This window comes from Sapajus apella, unplaced genomic scaffold, assembly GCF_009761245.1.
Source record: "Sapajus apella isolate SASKATOON/1434 unplaced genomic scaffold, GSC_monkey_1.0 scaffold102, whole genome shotgun sequence".
In the NCBI taxonomy this organism is placed as follows: domain Eukaryota; kingdom Metazoa; phylum Chordata; class Mammalia; order Primates; family Cebidae; genus Sapajus; species Sapajus apella.
Window position 1 is genome coordinate 3,545,944 of NW_022437042.1, and position 20,247 is coordinate 3,566,190.

Genomic DNA, 20,247 nt, shown 5'->3' on the forward strand with positions numbered 1-20,247 from the left:
CAGCTCACTGCAACCTCTGCCTCCAGGATTCAAGCCATTCTCCTACCTTAGCCTCCCAAGTAGCTGGGATTACAGGCGCCCACAATCACGCCTGGCGAATTTTTGTATTTTTTTGGGTAGAGATAGGGTTTCACCATGTTGGCCAGGCTGGTCTTAAACTCCTGACCTCAGGTGATCCACCCACCTCAGCCTCTCAAAGTGCTGGGATTAATAGCCGTTAGCCACCGCACCCAGTTCATAATTTGGATTTTTAAACCAGAAAGTTATTATGGTCAATCCAAAATAACCCAAAGAACTTGTTAAAGTTCTATCAATAAGCAGCTTTTTACTGAAAGACTGAAAGAATTAAATAGAAGGCACAGTAGCAATGTAAAGCTTTCTCAGAGCATGACAATCTTTTTGTATGCACGTGTGGAGCTCAGACTTTCGTTTTTGTTGTTAAAAATGTCTCTGGACAATCAGAAAATCCTTATTTGTCATCTTTCCCTTTGGTCTTTCTGTAAACCATTTCTCGAAAACTGGCCAGAATCTTGTTCTCTCTCTTTCGTCTCTCTTCTTGGTTAAAGGATGCAAGGGCTCTCTTCTCATCAGCACTATAGATCTGGTTTTCTTTCCGTAGTCGCACAGCCTCCATTCGGCGATGCCTGGAGAGAATTTTATTTTTGGCTTAATTTCTCAGTAATTATTTTTATAGTATATCCTCATTAATCCTTTCTTAATACAGAGTGGCCTATTTAAGACCTGACAAATAAAAACTATTTTTTGAAATGGGTTAAGTTTCCAAAAGATCACTTATTAATATTTTAGCTGCCTGACACGTCCCTTTTTTTTTTTTTTTTTTTGAGACAGAGTCTTCCTCTGTTCCCCAGGCTGGACTGGGGTGGCATGATCTCAGCTTACTGCAACCTTCGCCTCCTGGGCTCAAGTGATTCCCCCACCTCAGCCTCCTTCCTGAGTCGCTAGGATTACAGGCGGCTACCAGCAGGCCCAGCTAATTTTTGTATTTTTAGTAAGATGGGGTTTCACCATGTTGGCTAGGCAGATGTCGAACTTCTGACCTCAAGTAATCTGCCCACCTCAGCCTCCCAAAGTGGTGGGATTACAGGCGTGAGCCATCGCGCCTGGCCCTGACATGTCCTTTGATTCGTTTCCAGTATTCAAATAATGATCTCTGATTTCCTGTCAACATAGTAAATGTTATCTTTCTTTTCCTTTCCGTTTTTTTTTTTGAGACATAGTCTGGTTGTGTCACCCAGGCGGGAGTGCAGTGGTGCTATCTCGGCTTACTGGGACCTTGGCCTCCCGGCCTCAAGCAATTCCCCCACCTCAGCCTCCGGAGTAACTAGGACTACTGGCATGTGTCACCATGACTGGCTAACTTTTGTATTTTTAGTAGAGATAGGGTTTTGCCATGTTGGCCAGGCTGGCCTCGAACTCCTGATCTTAAGTGATCCACCTGCCCTGGCCTCCCAAAGTCCTGGGATTACAGGTGTGAGCCATCGCGCCTGGCTGCTATCATTAATTTCAAATACTGGCCGGACATGGTGGCCCATGCCTGTAATCCCACCACTTTGGGAGGCTGAGGAGGACGGATCACCTGAGGTCATTAGTTCAAGACCAGCTTGACCAACATGGAGAAACCTCGTCTCTACTAAAAATACAAAATTAGCTGGGCGTGGTAGCACATGCCTGTAATCCCAACTACTCAGGAGGTTGAGGCAGAATTGCCTGAACCTGGGAGGCAGAGGTGGCGATGAGCCAAGATTGTGCCATTGCACTCCAGCCTGGGCAACAAGAGTGAAACTCCATCTAAAAAAAAAAAAAAATTTCTAATACGGAGGTTATATGCCTAATTTCTTTCCAGTAAAGCAACTAGAAATGGGCAAATTATTAAACTTCCTAGGTGATATATCCATTTGCCTTTGTGGAATTGATAGTAGGATAGATAAAAGATTTATGCTGTCATTAATCAGGTGGAACTTCCTTCAAGGTTCTAATTTACCATACAACCAAAAGAATCAAGTCTAGGCTGGGCATGGTGGCTCACACCTGTAATCCCGGCACTTTGGGAGGCTGAGGTGGGCAGATCGCCTGCCGTCAGGAGTTTAAGACTAGCCTGGCCAATGTGGTGAAAACCCGTCTCTACTAAAAATACAAAAATTAGCTGGGCTTGGTGGCAGGCGCCTGTAATCCCAGCTACTCAGGAGGCTGCAGCAGGAGAATCACTTGAATCCAGGAGGCGGAAGTTGCAGTGAGCAGAGATGGTGCTACTGTACTACAGCCTGGGAGACAAGAGTGAAACTCCACCTCAAAAAAAAAAAAACAAAAAAAAAACCAAGTCTAAAATCTATAAATGAAGAGCAGTTTTTGGTCAGTGGATTTAACTTCCAAGTCTCCCTCTGTCACTCAGGCTGGAGTGTGCAGTGGTGCAATCTTGATTTATTGCAACCTCCACCTCCCAGGTTCAACTGATTCTCCTGCCTCAGCCTCCTGAGTAGCTGGGATTATAGGCCTCACCACCACACCTGGCTCCTTTTTATATTTTTAGTAGAGATGGGGTTTCGCCATGTTGACCACGCTGGCCTTGAACTCCTGGCCTCAAATGAATCACCTGCCTTGGCCTCCCAAAGTGCTCGGAGTACAGGCCTGGGCCACCGCGCCCAACTGCTGTATTGATTTAAAAAAAAAAAATTTTTTTTTTGTTGTTGGCTCTGAGTATGGATGCTGCGTTGCTTTTTATATTTGGTGATACAGGGTCCTACTTTCATCTTTTTCCATATGAATAACCATTTCTTTCCTATTTCACTTAATGAATGGTTCTTTCTTTCCCCATTGATCCAACATGCTCTTTCATACACTGAAGTTCCATACATGTATGGCTGTCTTTGGGCTCTGAATTTTATTTTTATTTGTATATTTTTTGAGACAGAGTTGTATTCTTGTTGCCCAGGCTAGAGTGCAATGGCGAGGTCTCGGTTCATTGCAATCTCCATCTCCTGGGTTCAAGGGATTGTCCTGCCTTAGCCTCCCAAGTAGCTGGGATTACAGGTGCCCACCACCATGCCTGGATAATTTTTGTATTTTTAGTAGAGATGGGGTTTCATCATGTTGGCCAGGCTGGTCTTCAACTCTCTACCTCAGGTGATCCGCCCGCCTGAGCTGCCCAAAGTGTTGGGATTACAGGTGCAAGCCACTATGCCTGGCCTGACTTTTATTGCACTGACTATTCAGTTGTTCTCCCATGCTTTCTAAAGTGCTGTAAGCTTCATCATAGGTCCTCCTATCTCGTAGGGCAAATCTTACCTTCTTGCTTTTCTTCTGCAGGAGTGACTTGGCTATTCTTGTCCTTTTAGTCTAACATATAAATTTTAGAACTGGCTTATTATGTTTAATGAAAAACTGTGCTGTGATTTTGATTGGAACTGTATTGAATATACAGATCAGTTTGGGAAGAACTGACAGCTTTACAATATTGCCTTCCTATCCATGAACCTGTATCTCTCCAGTTATTTAAGTTTTCTTTAATCTTACCTTCTTGCTCTTCTTCTTCAGAAGGGACCTAGCTCTTCTTGTCCTTTTAGTCTAACATACAAATTTTAGAACCAGCTTACTAAGTTTCATGAAAAACTGTGTTGTGATTTTGATTGGAACTATATTGAATATACAGACTAATAATGTTTTACATTTTCCCCCACAGAACCTTGGGCATCTTTTGTTAAGATTTATTCTTAAGTCCTTCATATTCTGACACTATTATAAATGTTTTCTTCTTATTTAGTGGCACTTTCTAGTTTCTGTTGTTGTTAAATAGAAATGCATTTCATTTTTAATGGAATTGTATTGAATATACAATCTCTTAATAATGTTTTATAGTTTTCCCTACAGAGCCATGGGCATCTTTTGCTAAGATTTATTCTTAAGTCCTTCATATTCTCTGACACTGTTATAAATGTTGTTTTCTTCTTAGTTACATTTCCTAGTTGTCTGTTGCTGATAAGTAGAAATGCAATGGATTTTTGTGTATTAACCTTATATCCAAGAATTTGTTAAACCCTTCTCTTATTTATAATTCATCTGAAGATTCTTTGGGATTTTCTATGTAAACAATCAAATCATTCACAATGTCATTCACAAAAATGACACTGTTATATCATCCTTTCCAATCCTTATTATTATTGTTTTCAGGCTGAGTCTTGCTCTGTCACCCAGGCTAGAATGCAGAGTTGCAATCTCGGCTCATTACAACCTCCGCCTCCTGGGTTCAAGCGATTCTTCTGCCTCAGCCTCCCAAGTAGCTGGGATTACAGGCACGTACCACCACAACTGGCTAATATTTGTGTTTTTGGTAGAGACGGGGTTTCGCCATGTTGCCCAGGCTAGTCCAACTCCTGGGCTCAAGCGATCCACCTGCCTTGGCCTCCCAAAGTGCTGGGATTACAGGCGTGAGACACCATGCCCAGCCTTCCTTTGCAACCCTTATGCCTCTAATTTCTTTTTCTTGCCTTACTGTGTGGGTCCTCCAATGCAATGCTTCAAATATTGGTCCTCAGAATTCCAAGATTCTGGAGGTGCTTTAGGATTTCTGCAAATATTTGCCTTCAATGTCATTTAAAAATAGTTATCTACTTTAAAAAGTTTATCAAGTTTTAAAGAATCCAAAATTCAATTTGATCTAAGTACTGCCACCCTATTAGCTCATTCTCCTGGTTCTTCCTGGTACTTTTTGCTTTTCTAATTTTATATTCCTTTTCTCATGCTGAATCTAATGTCTTTTAAAGATTTATTTATTTATTAGCCAGAACATGTTCTCAGCTGACCAATGTCTTTTATCATCTTTTTCTGTTATTTAATCTCAGAAATCTGGGTCCATAAATAACTGGAGATAAACTTGTAACTAGGAAACACTGTCTGTGAAAATATTTTTCTAATTACCACATTCCTCATGCGGCAGTGATAAATAGCTGAATTTAACTACATCCTCCAGTGGATAAAATATCTGTACCTAAATATCAACTAGGAAAGGACAGTGGAAAGATTGATTCTTCTTTTTCTTTTTTTTTTTTTTTTTTTTTAAATTAAAGACGGGGTTTCACCATATTGGTCAGGCTGGTCTTGAACTCCCAACCTCAGGTGATCCGCCCGCCTTGGCCTCCAAAGTGCTTGGATTATAGGCGTGAGCCACCACGCCTGGCCAAGATTGATTCTTTGAAGTCAGAGCTATAGCTGAGTTTGAGGCTGAGTTGCATATATACTTGGAATTTCAGAAAACCATGTTATACCAACAAAACTAATATCAAACCAATATTTATACTCTACTTTTCATAAGAAACAGTCACTTAATAAAAATCAATTACCAAAATATAATTCTGGCAGTAAAAAAGAAGAAAAAGATCTAATCATGGAAACTGAGCTTAATGCCAAGAACATACCTGCTACCGCTCATTACATAACCTGAGCATTCAAATGATGCAATTTCTTCACTTGTCAAGCCAATTTCACCTCTTCGTGGGATACGTTTTCCAGCTTTTACATATTCAGCCATAGCTGCACCTTCACCAGGTAACAGGGCATGGCCATAGCTACAAAGTAATTCAGAATTCAGGAAAGGTCCATTAAATCATTTTAATATTAAAAGCTCATAATCTAAAGAGAACACAAATAAACCCCACATTTTCTCTCAGACAAGAGTAGGAATAACAGTGCTCAGCAGTAGTGTGCTAGGAAGATCAATGTGAATTACTTTGTCCTAATTAGTGTATTAAACATTGCACTGCACTATGACCTATACAACTAATCCAGAAATGCAGATATTTTGAAAGAAAAGAACTGATGTGAGTGTAGATTCATGGTTTACAATTATGGATTAATTGTCCCTACAGGTATTGCCATTACTGGTTCCGCCTCCAGCTGATTCCCTTTCCCTTTTTCCCTTAAAAAATCCAAAGTATGCCAGGCACAGTGGCTCATGCCTGTAATCCCAGCACTTTGGGAGGCTAAGGCAGGTGGACAATCTGAGGTCAGGAGTTTGAGACCAGCATGGCCAACATGGTGAAACCCCATCTCTACAAAAAATACAAAATTAGTCGGGCATGGCGGCAGATGCCTGTAATCCCAGCTACTCAGGAGGCTGAGGCAGGAGAATCACTTGACTATGGGAGGTAGAGGTTGCAGTGAGCCAAGTTTGTGCCACTGCACTCCAGCCTGGGTGACAGAGCAAGACTTTGTCTCAAAAAAATATTACAGAATCGGAGATAAATGAAAAAAAGGAAAATCCAAAATAGGCCAGGCGTCGTGGCTGACACCTGTAATCCCAAAACTTTGGGAGGCTGAGGCAGGTGGATCACTTGAGGTCAGGAGTTCGAGACCAGTCTGGCCAACACGGCGAAACCCCATCTCTACTAAAAATACAAAAATTAGCCAGGTGTGGTGGTGGGCATCTGTAATCCTGGCAACTCGGGAGGCTGAGGCAGGAGAATCACTTGAACCTGGGAGGTGAAGGTTGCAGTGAGCCAAGGTCATGCCACTGCACTCCAGCCTGGGAGACAGAGTGAAACTTGATCATGCTGCTGTCTTTCAGCCTCGGAGATAGAGAAAAAAAAAAAAAAAAATTCTAGGCAGGGCATGGTGGCTCACGCTTGTAATCCCAGCACTTTGGGAGGCAGAGGCAGGCAGATCACAAGGTCAGGAGTTTGAGACCAGCCTGACCAACTTGTGAAACCCTGTCTCTATTGAAAATACAAAAAAATTAGTCGGGTGTGGTGGCACGTGCCTGTAATCCCAATTACTCAGGAGGCTGAGACAGGAGAATTGCTTGAATCCGGGAGGCGGAATCCGGGAGGCGGAGGTTGCAGTGAGCCAAGATTGCGCCACTGCACTCCAGCCTGGGTGTCAGAGTGAGACTCCGTCTCAAAAAAAAAAAATTCTGCTGATAAAAAAGTAAGAGAAAAACGGAATAAAAAGTTCTGTGAAGATTAAAGAGAAATAGAAATCACACCTACTTGTGGAGGGGAAGTATTGGGAATCAGCATATGCATCTCCTTTTGAAAAGGGCTTTGAAGGATAGCAAGGATTTTAACAGGAAGAAACTGGGGATAGGGAAGAAAATAGAGGGCAGGGAAAAGAAGGGAAGGTATACTGGAGGAAGAAACAAGCTGAACATGGCATAAAAGTTGGACAGTGCACAGTGAGCACAGGGAGTATATAGTAGTCCAGCTCAGCTGGAACCTGCAGTAGAAATAAGGGAATAGAGTGAGATAAGCTTGGCAAGGTAAGTTACAACTAGACTTTTTGGAAGGTACTTTAGATATTATAAATACACTGCTACTTACTTCAAAGGTTTATCATCTTGAGAGGTAAGTGTTTTTGGAGCCTCTGGGCCAATTAAATCTGAAGGTTCTTCAGTCTCTGCATGAAAGATATTAAGAAACACATTCACATTTGACTAATTGGTTACTTTAATGTTTCATCTGTTTTGAGTTAAAGTCTACCAGAAGAACCTACTTGTTCGATCCTTCCAGGGATTCTCCAGAAACTCTTCTTGGGATTCTTTAGAGCTTGAATCACTGGACTCTTTTCTGCTCTTCTTAGACTTCTTTTTCTTATATTTCTTCCTATAGGGATTATAATTTGATACGAATTCACTTTATCCTCCTATGTTAGAGGGCATCTTAATTTTTCTCATTTTTCTTTTTAAATTTTGAATTGGTGACTATACATCTTAATTTTTCAAGGCAAAGAAAGGTGACAATAAAATGATCTGAATTCCCAGCTTATTCAAACTTGCTAGATAATTTTACTTAAAAAAAATCTTCTAACTTACCCTGGGAAACATAGTAAGACCATGTCTCTACAAAAATTAAAATAAAAAAAATTAGCTGGATGTGGTAGCACACACCTGTAGTCCAATCTACTCAGGAGGCTGAGGTGGGAGGATCACTTGAGCCCAGGAGTTCGAGATTGCAATAAGCTATGATTGGCCCACTGCACTCCAGCCTGAGCAACAGAGTGAGACACTGTCTCTAAACAATTTGTTTCTAAAATTCTAACTTATTTAACTAAATCATCTTTTGCTATAAAAATTATTACTAGGCCATGTGCAGTGGCTCACGCCTGTAATCCCAGCACTTTGGGAGGCTGAGGTGGGTAGATCACAAGGTCAAGAGATCTAGACCATCCTGGCCAACATGGTAAAATCTCATCTCTATTAAAAATACAAAAATTAGCTGGACATGGTGGCGGGCACCTGTAGTCCCAGCTACTCAGGAGGCTGAGTCAGAAGAATCACTTGAACCTGGGAGGCGAGGTTGCAGTGAGCAGAGACTGCACCACTGCACTCCAGCCTGGCGACAGAGCGAGACTCCATCTTAAAAAGGGCAACAAAAAAATTATCACTAAAGGAGGCTGAGTAAGGTGTTTCACCCCTGTAATCCCAGCACTTTGGTGGCTGAGGTGGGTGGGTCACTTGAGCCCAGGAGTTAGAAACTAGCCTGGGCAACATAACGAAATCCTGTCTCTACAAAAAATACAAAAATTAGCCAGGTGGGGTGGCACACACCAATAGTCCCAGGTATGGGGGAGGTGGGAGCAGAGGTGGGAGGATGGCTTGATCCTGGAAGGTCCAAGTTGTAGTGAGCTATGATCCTGCCACTGCACTCCAGCCTGGGTGACAGGGTGAGACACTGTCTCAAAAAAAAAGAAAAAAAAAATCACTAAAGGGAACAAGGAAATGCAGTTCTCATGTTGTAGAAAGCAGAAATAAACCAGCCTAAAATGTCTCAACAATTTGAGTATTACAAATAATTTTATGTGTAATGAATTAAAATATGTCAAATATGTTTAAATCCGTGGGTTCATAATGATACTTTAAAAAAATCCGATTCATTATTTGAAAAGTCATAAAACAAACAAAATTATCCTGCTCTTACTATATAAACTATATTTCAGGGTATTTAAATAGTTGATGAGGGTAAGTTTCTCTTATAGAATTATTCTGCCTAATAAATGAAGGATAAAGCCAGGATTAGACTATCACCATTTTACAACCCCTAATGAAATAATGGATCGAGATAATGACCTTCAATGGCTGTTAATAAGGCAAAAAGCGATAACCAGACATTATATGCCTCCTGATAGTACCACCTTCATAGCACCACCTATGGAAACTCAAATCTGAACGTTATCAGGCCTCTAGACCTAGCAATCTAGTGGAAATACAGAGGACAGAGAACATGCCAAAGAATACCATAAGAACACAATCACTGCAAGTTATGGACATCATTTGGATCCTGATTGGAATAAACTACAGAAAAAACTGCTGAGAATTGAGGAATTATTATTAAATGTTTTAGGCATGATAATAGCATTGTGATTATGGGTTTTGTTTTTTTTTTTTAAATATAGAGACAGGGTCTCGCTATGTTGCCCAGGCTGGTATTGAACTCCTGGGCTTAAGCGATCCTCCTGCCTGGTCTCTTAAAGTGCTGGGATTACAGATATGCGCCACTGTGCCTGGCCAGTTTTTTGTTTTGTTTTAAAGAATACCTATCTTTTAGAGAAAGGTACTGAACTGCTTACGGATGGAATGATATCTGAGATTGATTCAAAAATAAATGATGGATGGTAGATATTGCCCATCAGTTGATAATTATTTAGATAGCATGATGGGTACAGGAGGGATCATTATACTATTTTATGTAATTTTATATACATTTGAAATTTTCTGGCTGGGTGCAGTGGCTCACGCCGGTAATCCCAGCACTTCGGAACTCCAAGGGAGGAGGATCCCTTGAGGTCAGGAGTTCCAAACCAGCCTGGTCAACGTGGTGAAACCCCATCTCTACTAAAGTAAACACAAAAATTAGCCAGGCGTGGTGGTGGGTGCCTGTAATCCCAGCTATTTGGGAGGCTGAGACATGAGAACTGCTTGAACCAGGGAGGCGGAGGTTGCTGTGGGCCAAGATCACACCACTGCACTCCAGTCTGAACAACAGAGTAAGACTGTCTCAAAAGAAAAAAAAGAAAATTTCCATAATAAAACTTAAAAAACTGACGATCTGTGTTTCCTCTTCTTTTCCTTTTTCTTGGCTTTCTTTGCTCTCCTTTTGTTATCTTCATCTGCAAATTAAAGCACAGTACAATTAAGAAAAAAAAATTTTAACTCTAAAACCGTAGTACTTTTGAGTAGGTAACTATTCTATTGCTGTCCCATTTATTATTACAGAGAAATTACCTCACTGAAACATTTATTGCTATTTGTCAGAACTGTAAGAGGTACTATGAATATAGAAATTAAAGTCACTAGGTATTTGGTGATATAGGGTATTATTATTAATTTTATTGTGTGAGATAGTGTGGTTAAATAGGAAAATGCCTCTTTTTAAGGGATGCATACAGAAATATTTAGGGTGGAAGTGTGATGATATTTGTAACTGAGTTTGAATATCTCAGCAAAAAGCCCATATTTTGAAGTAAACATGTAAAAACACTAGCAACTGCCAAATCTAGGTGATAAGCATATGGTATTAATTAAACTATTCTCTTCACCTTTCTCAATATTTAAATATGTTCATGATAAAAAGGGAAAGAAAACTATGTGTGTGTTGGAGGTGGGAGATAAAATGCTTTCCAGGAGCTCAGTCTAATGGAGGAGACAGATAGGTAAAGAGATCAATACAGACTGGAGTGATAGAGAGAAGCTTGGGGAGCCTAGACACACAGAGGAGTCTTAAAATCAGACTGATCTGGGGAGGGAGGTTGAGGAATGGTTGACCAGGAAAGGTAACTCTTAAAGTAGTTCTTTGATTACAAAAGTACTATTGCATGCTCGTTGGTGAAATGAGTAAATGAAGCTGGATGGAGGGAGGGACTGGCATTGTAGGCAGAGGGCCTCTCCACCAAGTAACAATTAAGAGAAAAAACAGGGAATACTAAGCAGACAGAAAGTAGTTTTAAAATTACAGAGGATGGTGCAAGAGAGTGTAACAGGGTATATGTGATTAGAGAGAGAGGTGAGTCAAGGTCTGAACTGTACCCTGAAGGCTCTGGATTGCTATTGAAGGATTTTAAGTAGATATTTGGTGACATAGGGTACTATTACTAATTTCATTGTGTGAGACAGTGTTGTAGTTAAGTACAAAAATGTCTCTTTTTAAGGGATGCATACAGAAATATTTGGAAGTTCTGTGTTCCAGAACTGAGGAAGAGAATTGACAGGGAGGGCCAGGAAACTTGGTTGATATCAGAGGAAGGTGAACCTTTGTGTAATGCTAACCCCTGAGGAGGTACCTTCTGGTCAATCATCAGCCAGGAGAGAGTACAAAAAGGAGACTATTTGTGATGTGCTATCCCAGATAGGTGCCTTTCACAAATCAGCAGCCAGCATGAAGGGGGCACTTTATGGCATACCTTTTTGAAAAGTATACAGAGGTGCTCATTGGGCATGAGAATTACATAAAAGAGCCCTTGCGCTGATGCAGCCCTGTAAGGCTTACTTTGGTACAGCCCAACCCCCTGACTTGGTCTGGTGGCACATGCCTTGTACAACTATGCACATCCAATCTAGAGTCAGACCACTTAGGTTTGAATCCCAACTGTGTGACCTTGGGGATAGTACTTACAAGCTGCTCTGTCTCCACTTCCTCATCTATAAGATGTACCTTACAGCTACTGTATGGATTAAATGGCAATAATGAATATAAAGCATTTAACGGGGTGCCTGGCACAAGGTTAGCAAGTGTTCAAAAACTCTTCAGTGCTACTACTGTTTTCAGGAAACTTCTTCTAAAATATGTTTTAAGAAGTAAAACTAGTTTTGAAGCAAGGCTTGCAGAACGCTGTTGGCTTTCTTACCACTGGAGTCTGTTTCAGAATCAGAGTCACTGTCACTATCTTCAGAATACTTCTTGTGTTTTCTTTTTGATGATTTTTTCTTTCTCCTTCTCTTGGACCTTTCTTTTGAATGGCTAGACTTCTTCTTCTTCTTTCTTTCTTCTAAGAAAATACAAACAAAAAGTTATATTCTAAAAAATTATTTCTCAACATCAAAAGAAAAAGATGATGGGCAATTTGAGTAAAAGCAAAGTCTAATGTTCAACTATTTACAAACTGATTTTTTAGGCGGGGCGCAGTGGCTCACACCTGTAATCCCAGCACTTTGGGAGGCCAAGGTGGGTGGATCACGAAGTTAGGAGTTCAAGATCAGCCTGACCAACATGGTGAAACCCCATCTCTACTAAAAACACAAAAATTAGCTGGCCGTGGCTTGTGCCTGTAATCCCAGCTACTTAGGAGACTGAGGCAGGAGAATCACTTGAACCTGGGAGGCAGAGGTTGCAGTGAGCCAAGATCACACCACGGCACTCCAGCCTGGGCGACAAAGCAAGACTCCATCTCAAAAAAACAAACAAAACCCAAAAAAAACCTGGATTTTTTTAAACCTCTCAATAAAATAGCTTTGTATTTTAAAAATACTCTCTGGGTTTTTCTTTCTTTTTTTTTTCTTTTAAATACCTTCCGAAGTAGAAGCTGAAGTAGTGCTTTTCTTTGGCTCTTCATCCTCTACTGGTGTATGTTCATCAGAACTGAATTTAAACAAAATGGTTATAAGAATTAGGAAAGTGATGAGATATGGACCATGGCGTGTAAAAATATGAACCCCAAATTTTTCAGTAACAGCACTGATTGTCCAAGAACCATTAAAAGCAAGCATTGGCGATCCTGAGGCAGAACTTGGGAATCAAAAAAACCAAAACAATAACAATAACAACAAAGCAAGCACTGGACTACTTTCTTAAACATGGAGTTCAAGGGTCTACTGCCTTTGTAACAATAAAATAACTTATCATCTGTATAACACTTTAGAGTTTACAGAGTGCTATTTAAACAAAGCAGCATGGAGGATTTAGATTTTCAGAAGAAACCATAGGGAAAAAGTAGAGAAACAAGAACCATAAGGAAAGATTAAAGAAACTGGATAAAAGAAGGTTAAAGAAAGACTTCATAATTTTATTCTAAGCACATAAAAGACAAATGGTAAGGCAGCAACTGTTCTGTCTCCTCAGAGCAAGAACCTAACAAACTACAGTCTAAAGAGATTTTGATTTGCTGCAGAGAATTGTAAAAATGAGTATTATTCAAATTCTACAATAGTTTAGAAAAGGAGTTTCCACATCATATAATCTTTTCCTCTGAAGATCACACTTGCAGTAATTGAAATATTGTCTAGAAAATTATTTTTAGAGTTCCTTCCAACTCCAATTCAATGCATTCAGGTTCTTCAAGCATTTTCTTTTTTTATTTTAAACAGAGACAGGGGTCTTGCTATGTTGCCCAGGCTGGTCTTGAACTCCTGGGCTCAAGGAATCCACCTGCCTTGGCCTCCCAAAGTGCTAGGATTATATGCATGAGCCACTGCACCTGGCCTCTTCAAGCATTTTCTAAATGTATCTGTAAGAACAGGTTTCAGGACGGGCACGGTGACTCACGCCTGTAATCTCAGCACTTTGGGAGGCTGAGGTGGGCGGATCACGAAGTCAGGAGTTCGAGACCAGCCTGGCCAACATGATGAGATCCCATCTCTACGAAAAATACAAAAATTAGCTGTGTGTGGTGGTGCACGCCTGTAGTCCCAGCTACTAGGGAGGCTGAGGCAAGAGAACTGCCTGAACCTGGGAGGCGGAGGTTGCAGTGAGCTGAGATTGCGCCACTATACTCCAGCCTAGAGACAGAGCAAGACTCTGTCTCAAAATAAATAAATAAAAATTAAAAAAAGAACAAGTTTCACATAGCAATGCTTTATTATCCAGTCATAAATTACAGGTTTACCTGTGAAGCACATTGTCTCAACCTAAAGTTGGCACAGAAATAGAGGAGAGGGAAGAAGAAACTTATGAGTAGCATCAGAGAAAAAAAATAAGAAAAAAGAAAAAGCATGAAGCCTGCAGACAGTATTGGATATAGGAATATTAATTTAAAAAAACCATACTGGTATATTCATTTAAAAAAGTTTCTTTGTAGGCCGGGTGTGGCAGCTCACACCTGTAATCCCAGCACTTTGGGAGCCTGAGGCAAGTGGATCACGAGGTCAGGAGTTTGAGATCAGCCTGGCCAACATGGTGAAATCCCGTCTCTACTAAAAATACAAAAATTAGCTGGCGTGGTGGCAGGCGCCTGTAATCACAGCTACTCAAGAGGCTGAGGCAGGAGAATCACTTGAACCTGGGAGGCGGAGGTTTTGGTGAGCCAAGACTGCGCCATTGTACTCCAGCCTGGGCAACAGAGTGAGACTCCCTCTCAAAAAAAAAAAAAAATCTCTTTGTAAGGCTAACATCTGACATGCAATCTTCTACTTAGTTGAGAAAAAACAATTTAAAATAATAGGTGTATTATTTAACAATGAACCTTTCTATTAATGGGAAATTCATGCCCCCTGAATTATTTTAGATTATGCTAAAATCTACTAGCAACATGTTTTAATCTTTACATATGTTCAAGTTTTTAAAACTTAAGGGGTAGAAGAACAAAAATCACAAGAAAGAAGAAAAATATGAAATATATTTAAAGTTCTTCACTTAAACATTTTGACAATACACTCAAAATTTAAACACATGTTATAACATTTTAAAAAGATATTTTTAAATCACTTACTCTGGTTCAGGATTCTTTGGAGAAAGTCCCCATACTTCAGGAGCTCCCAATTCTCCAATTCTCTCTCTCTCACTTAATCTCCTAGCAGAAAAAGACATGTAAATTATAACTCAATGGCTGAGTTGTTTCCTAAATATATAATCCAATTCAATAGGAGTCTAGTTAAGCCTTTTTCCCCTTTACATTTTGAACATGAATAAAAACTTAGTTTAAATAAAAACTCATCACTTAAGGTCTGATGTTCTGATGATACTATCAAATGGCACAGACTATAGAAATGATGGTCTGGGTGACTGTCAAGTGCATCCCTTCTGCTGAATGCATGACTTAGCTCTTAACTGCTTATTTCATCATCTGTAATATGTGACAGAAACAGTTTCACATTCGGAAATAACTTCATTTGTTTACAGATTTACGAAAGGTGAAGTCTCCTTTGATTTGGTCAAACCTTCGGTTTTCAGAAACCAAGGAATTAATAAAGAAAATACAAATGATGCATTAGGCGTAGAAATCAACTTAAGTTCTGAAAATGAAAGAACAGCTTTTTTTTTTTTTTTCTTCCCGAGATGGAATCTTGCTCTGTTGCCCAGACTGGAGTGCAGTGGTTCGATCTTGGCTCACTGCAACCTCCACCTCCCGGGTTCAAGCAATTCTCCAACCTCAGCCTCCTGAGTAGCTGGGATTACAGGCACGTGCCACCACACCTGTCTAATTTTTGTATTCTTAGTAGAGATGGGGTTTTACCATGTTGACCAGGCTGGTTTCAAACTCTTTTTTTTTTTTTTTTTTTTTTTAATTTTTTTTTTTTTTTTTTTTCCTTTTTTTTTTTTTTTTTCATTTTTTTTTTTGGGGTACATGTGAAGAACATGCAAAATTGTTGCATAGGAACACACGTGGCAGTGTGATTTGCTGCCTTCCTCCCCATCACCTACATCTGGCATTTCTCCCCTTGCTATCTCTCCCCAGCTCCCCACCCCCCACCGTCTCTTGACCTCATGATCCACCCACCTCGGCCTCCCAAAGTGCTGGGATTATAGGCGTGAGCCATCACACCCAGCTGGAAAAAAAATGTTTTTTATTTTTTGTAGAGATGAGGTCTTGCTTTGTTGCCCCAGCTAGTCTCGAACTCCTAGCTTCAAGCAATCCTTCCGCCTCATCCTCCCAAAGCATTGGGATTACAGCCATGAGCCACTGCACCTAGTTAAAAAGTTTTATTTAACAAAAACTATACTCAGGGCCAGGTACGGTCGCTCATGCCTGTTAATTTCAGCACTTTGGGAGGCCAAGGTCGGTGGATCACCTGAGGTTAAGAGTTTGAGACCAGCCTGGCCAACATGGTGAAACCCTGTCTCTACTAAAAAAATACAAAAATTAGCTGGACGTGGTGACATGCGCCTGTAGTCTCAGCTATTCAGGAAGCTGAGGCTAGACAATCCCTTGAACCCGAGAGGTGGAGGTTGCAGTGAGCCAAGATCATGGCCACTGCACTCCAGCCTGTGTGACACAGCAAAACTCTGTCAAAAAAAAAAAAAACAAAAAAACAAAAAACAACAACAAAAGAACTATACTCAATGAGATACAAGGTTTGTTCCCTCTTAGTTCCTTTTTGCAAAAGGAGCGCATTTTCTATCTATTCTCTGAAGGACACTAAGCTTTACTTCTTTTGTTTTATGCCTGTGGTTTCTTGTTTTAATGTTTGCTATTACTCATAAACTAAAAACAAAACAAAACAAAGCCTAAGGCTAATTCCCTCAAAGTTTAGCTGCTTTTGATTCCCCCCCCTTTTTTTTTTTGAGACAGAGTTTTGCCCTTGTTGCCCAGGCTAGAGTGCAATGGCACAATCTTGGCTCACTGCAACCTCTACCCCCGAGTTTCAAGCGATTCTCCTGCCTCAGCCTCCTGAGTAGCTGAGATTAAAGGCACCCATCACCACCCAGTTAATTTCTGTATTTTTAGTAGAGACAAGGTTTCACTATGTTGGCCAGGCTCGTCTTGAACTCCTGACCTCAGCTGATCTGCCCGCCTCGGCCTCCCAAAGTGCTGGGATTACAGGTGGGTGTGAGCCACCTCGCCCAGCAACTCCATTTGTTTTTTAAAATCCTTACAAAATAAATATAATTGGAATGAGTGTTTAAATAAATTGTTTTTGCTTCCTTAATCAGGGGAAAGGTATAACTATGCGGAGTAAGATTGAGAGGGTTTCTTGCCTGAAGTAACAGACAATCTAAAAGGTGACATACTTATAGCCGTACTTGGAATTTACGGATGTGGGGGGAGGAAGGTCTACCAGACTGTTAACAGCAGGAAGTTCTGTTGTCATACCTGTTGCCCCCTGGTTTCATCTGCATTGTTAAGATAAATTATTGGCCGGGCGAGGTGGCTCATGCCTGTAATCCCAGGACTTTGGGAAGCTGAGGCAGGCAGACCACCTGAGGTCAGGAGTTCGAGACCAGCCTAGCCAACATAGCAAAACCCTATCTCTACTAAAAATACAAAATTTAGCTGGGTGTGGTGACACATGCCTGTAATCCCAGCTGTTCAGGAGGTTGAGGCAGGAGAATCACTTGAACCCAGGAGGCAGAGGTTGTGGTGAGCCGAGATCACATCACTGCATTCCAGCCTGGGAGACAGAGTGAGACTCCATCTCAAAAAAAACGAACAACTGGGATAAAAGATAAATTATTTATTTTCTAAATATACATATGCAAGTTTCATCCAAGCAGTTCTGACATCTTTTGGTGAGGATTCTCTAAGAAGAAACCATTTACTTTTTGATTGACATAGCCTGTGGATACTTTTCCGGAAAATTTACTTTGGAGAGAGATAGGTCTCCAACCTAACTCAGGACTGTTTTTACTGTTTTTACTCCCATGCATGAAACATTAATAGCTAACACTAATGCAATAGTTATTATGTTCCAGACACCTAATTATTACAATCCCCAAATCCTTAGTACTTATTTTATCCCCTTTTAAATGATGAAGAAATGGAGCTCAGAGAGGTTAAGTAACTTGACCAAGGTCACACAGCTATTAAGTGGCAAATAAGGGATTCATACTCAGTCTGATTCTGGAGCTTGTCCTTTTCCTTTCTTTCTTTCTTCCTTTTCTTTTTTTTTGAAACAGGATCTCCCCGTCACACAAGCTGGAGTGCAGTGGTAAGATCATGGCTCACTGCAGCCTGACCTCTCCAGCTCAAGTGATCTCCCACTTCAGCCTCCCCAGTAGCTGAAACTACAAGCACGTGCCACCGTGCCCAGCTAATTTAAAAAAATTTCTTTGTAGAGACCGGGTAACCCTATATTGCCCAGGCTGGTCTTGAACTCCTAGATTCAAGTGATCCTCCTGCCTTGGCCTCCTAAAGTGTTGGGATTACAGGCATGAACCTCTCCACCCAGCCAAAAATGGATAGTTTTAAGGAGAAAAGAAAAGGTTCATAATTATTGTTGTATCTTATGTTTTCTAACTGTTAAATTATGTCTCAGGCACTGTGCTAAGTTATTTATGTAAACATATGCCTAAAAATGAGAAAATTAGAAATATTACAGGCATTGAGGGACAGGTTAAAGTTCCAACAGTTGGGAGAAGTCTTGATTCTTTTCCTCCCAGCAGTGGGAGGTAATGAAGTATGGTGATGAAAAGGACAGGCTCGGCCAGGCATGTGGTCACACCTGTAATCCCAGCAATTTGGGAGGCCAAGGGAGGAGGATCACTTGACCCCAGGAATTTGATACCAGCCTGGGCAACAGGGTGAAACCCTGTCTCTACCAAAAAATACAAAAATAAGCCGGGCGTGGTGGTGCACACCTATAGTCCCAGCTATAAGACTATAGGAGCCCAAGGAGGTTGAAGCTCCAGTGAGCTAAGATCGCACCACTGCACTCCAGACTGGGCAACAGAGCTAGACCCTGTCTCAAAAACAAAACAAAACAACCCCCAAACTATGCATTCTTCCATTCCAATATTCACTTTCATTAGAGGTCTAGTCTCATCCTGGCATCACTTTTCGTGGTCAAGGTTGAGACCACTTAACAAGGCTTCTCAAGGTAGGGTTATCTATAGCTTATCAGATCACTTTCCCTACAGGCATCTAATCGTCCTGTCTGAGGGGAAGGTTTATTTCCTATCCAACTTAAACTTGATTTCATCCCTTCCTAATTCCCCACAAAACACTTCTACATATATATCCTGTTATCTCAGACCTGTGAGTTCCTTCAACAAGCAATGGTTGAGCGCCTATTAAGTACTAGGCACGTAAAATTCTGTGATCAGAACTCTTCTCTGATCACAGGCTCCTCCATGAGCTCAGTCTAGTGGGGAATACAAATATGTTCACGAATGATAATGACACAACCAAGGAAAGGCTACAATTTTGGTAGGTCTGAGGCTGTCAGCATTATCTGCTAACAAGACAGGAGGCGGAAGGGGGTAGCGGGAGAATAGGGTACCATATGAAGAGGTCTGAGGGTAAGGGAAAACGTAACGGAAGAAAAGGACGAATAAAGGGTTGCCGTGGGTGGATTAAAGAAAGGAATGAAAATGGGCGCAAGGCAAGCAGAGTGAGCGAAATGCGAATTGTCAGAAGCGGAATGAATGATAGATCGGACTCCAAAGGCACGTAGGCTCGTACAAGAGAAAGTGCGGCGGTCTCACTCACTTCTGCCGCAGGCTCTCCTCCCTCTCCTTGTCGAGGAGGCTAGGCCAAGGCTTGTCGCTCCCGTAGGGGCGCGAGTAGCTGCCATAATAGACTGACGAGGAGGCAGAAGCGAAAGGGATGCCCCGGGGCGCAGAGGGCCGCTCTCGAGAACGCGACCGCGAGCGTGAGCGGTAGGACTGGTTTCGGGAGCCTTGGCTGAGGCCACCTAGCTGATGGCTGAGTCCATTCCGGTCCCCGGACCGAGAGCAAGAGTGCGAGCGAGAGCGGCGGCCCCGCGGGGAGCGGGCAGATTTGCTGGGCTTCGGACTCTTCGACGAACTGCGACGTCTTCCTCCCGAACCCGAGACCTCCCCATCCGGGCTGCGCGAGCCGGACACCGGAGCCATTGCTACTGGGGGAGCCCAGCAGCCGTGGGAGAAGGGGGCGCTCTCGCGAGCCTAGGAAGAGCTCTGTTTCCTTGGGTCCCGGGACCCGCCACTGCGGAACACCCCCAAATCTGAGGAAACCTTGCAAACAGTTCCCTGTACGTCTGCAAAACCCTTCCCCGGACCTACGCATGCGTCGCCGACCGGAAGCGATATGTGTATCGATATAAATAAGCCGGTGGGGCAACTAGATTGTATGCATCCTGCCAGTTCCGAGTGAGGCTCCTCAAGCCTAACAAAGAGACCAAATCCTTTCTCAGCCTTGAACTTGAAACACCTGAAAGGAAGTATATTTCATTGAGTATATATTTCTTTTTTTTTTTTTGAGACCGAGTCTCGCTCTGTCGCCCAGGCTGGAGTGCAATGGCGCGGTCTCGGCTCACTGCAACCTCCGCCTTCGGGGTTCTAGCGATTCTCCTGCCTCAGCCTCCCGAGTAGCTGAGATTACAGGCACCCACCACCATGCCGAGCTAATTTTTGTATTTTTAGTAGAGACGGGGTTTCACCATGTTGGCCAGGATGG

At 41.8% G+C, this 20,247-nt stretch overlaps 1 protein-coding gene across 1 annotated transcript; it reads right to left on the minus strand.

The window, feature by feature from the left end:
- Window positions 1–299: 299 nt before the first annotated feature.
- Window positions 300–19,850, minus strand: NKAP (NFKB activating protein). Its single transcript, XM_032258388.1, has 9 exons — window positions 19,300–19,850; window positions 14,644–14,724; window positions 12,508–12,578; window positions 11,848–11,988; window positions 10,050–10,113; window positions 7,501–7,610; window positions 7,329–7,404; window positions 5,430–5,579; window positions 300–644 (listed from the first exon to the last, which is right to left on the minus strand). Exons 1-9 carry the CDS (start codon window positions 19,683–19,685, stop codon window positions 470–472), a joined length of 1,254 nt encoding a protein of 417 aa, XP_032114279.1. The 5' UTR covers window positions 19,686–19,850; the 3' UTR covers window positions 300–469.
- Between the last annotated feature and the right edge of the window lie 397 nt (window positions 19,851–20,247).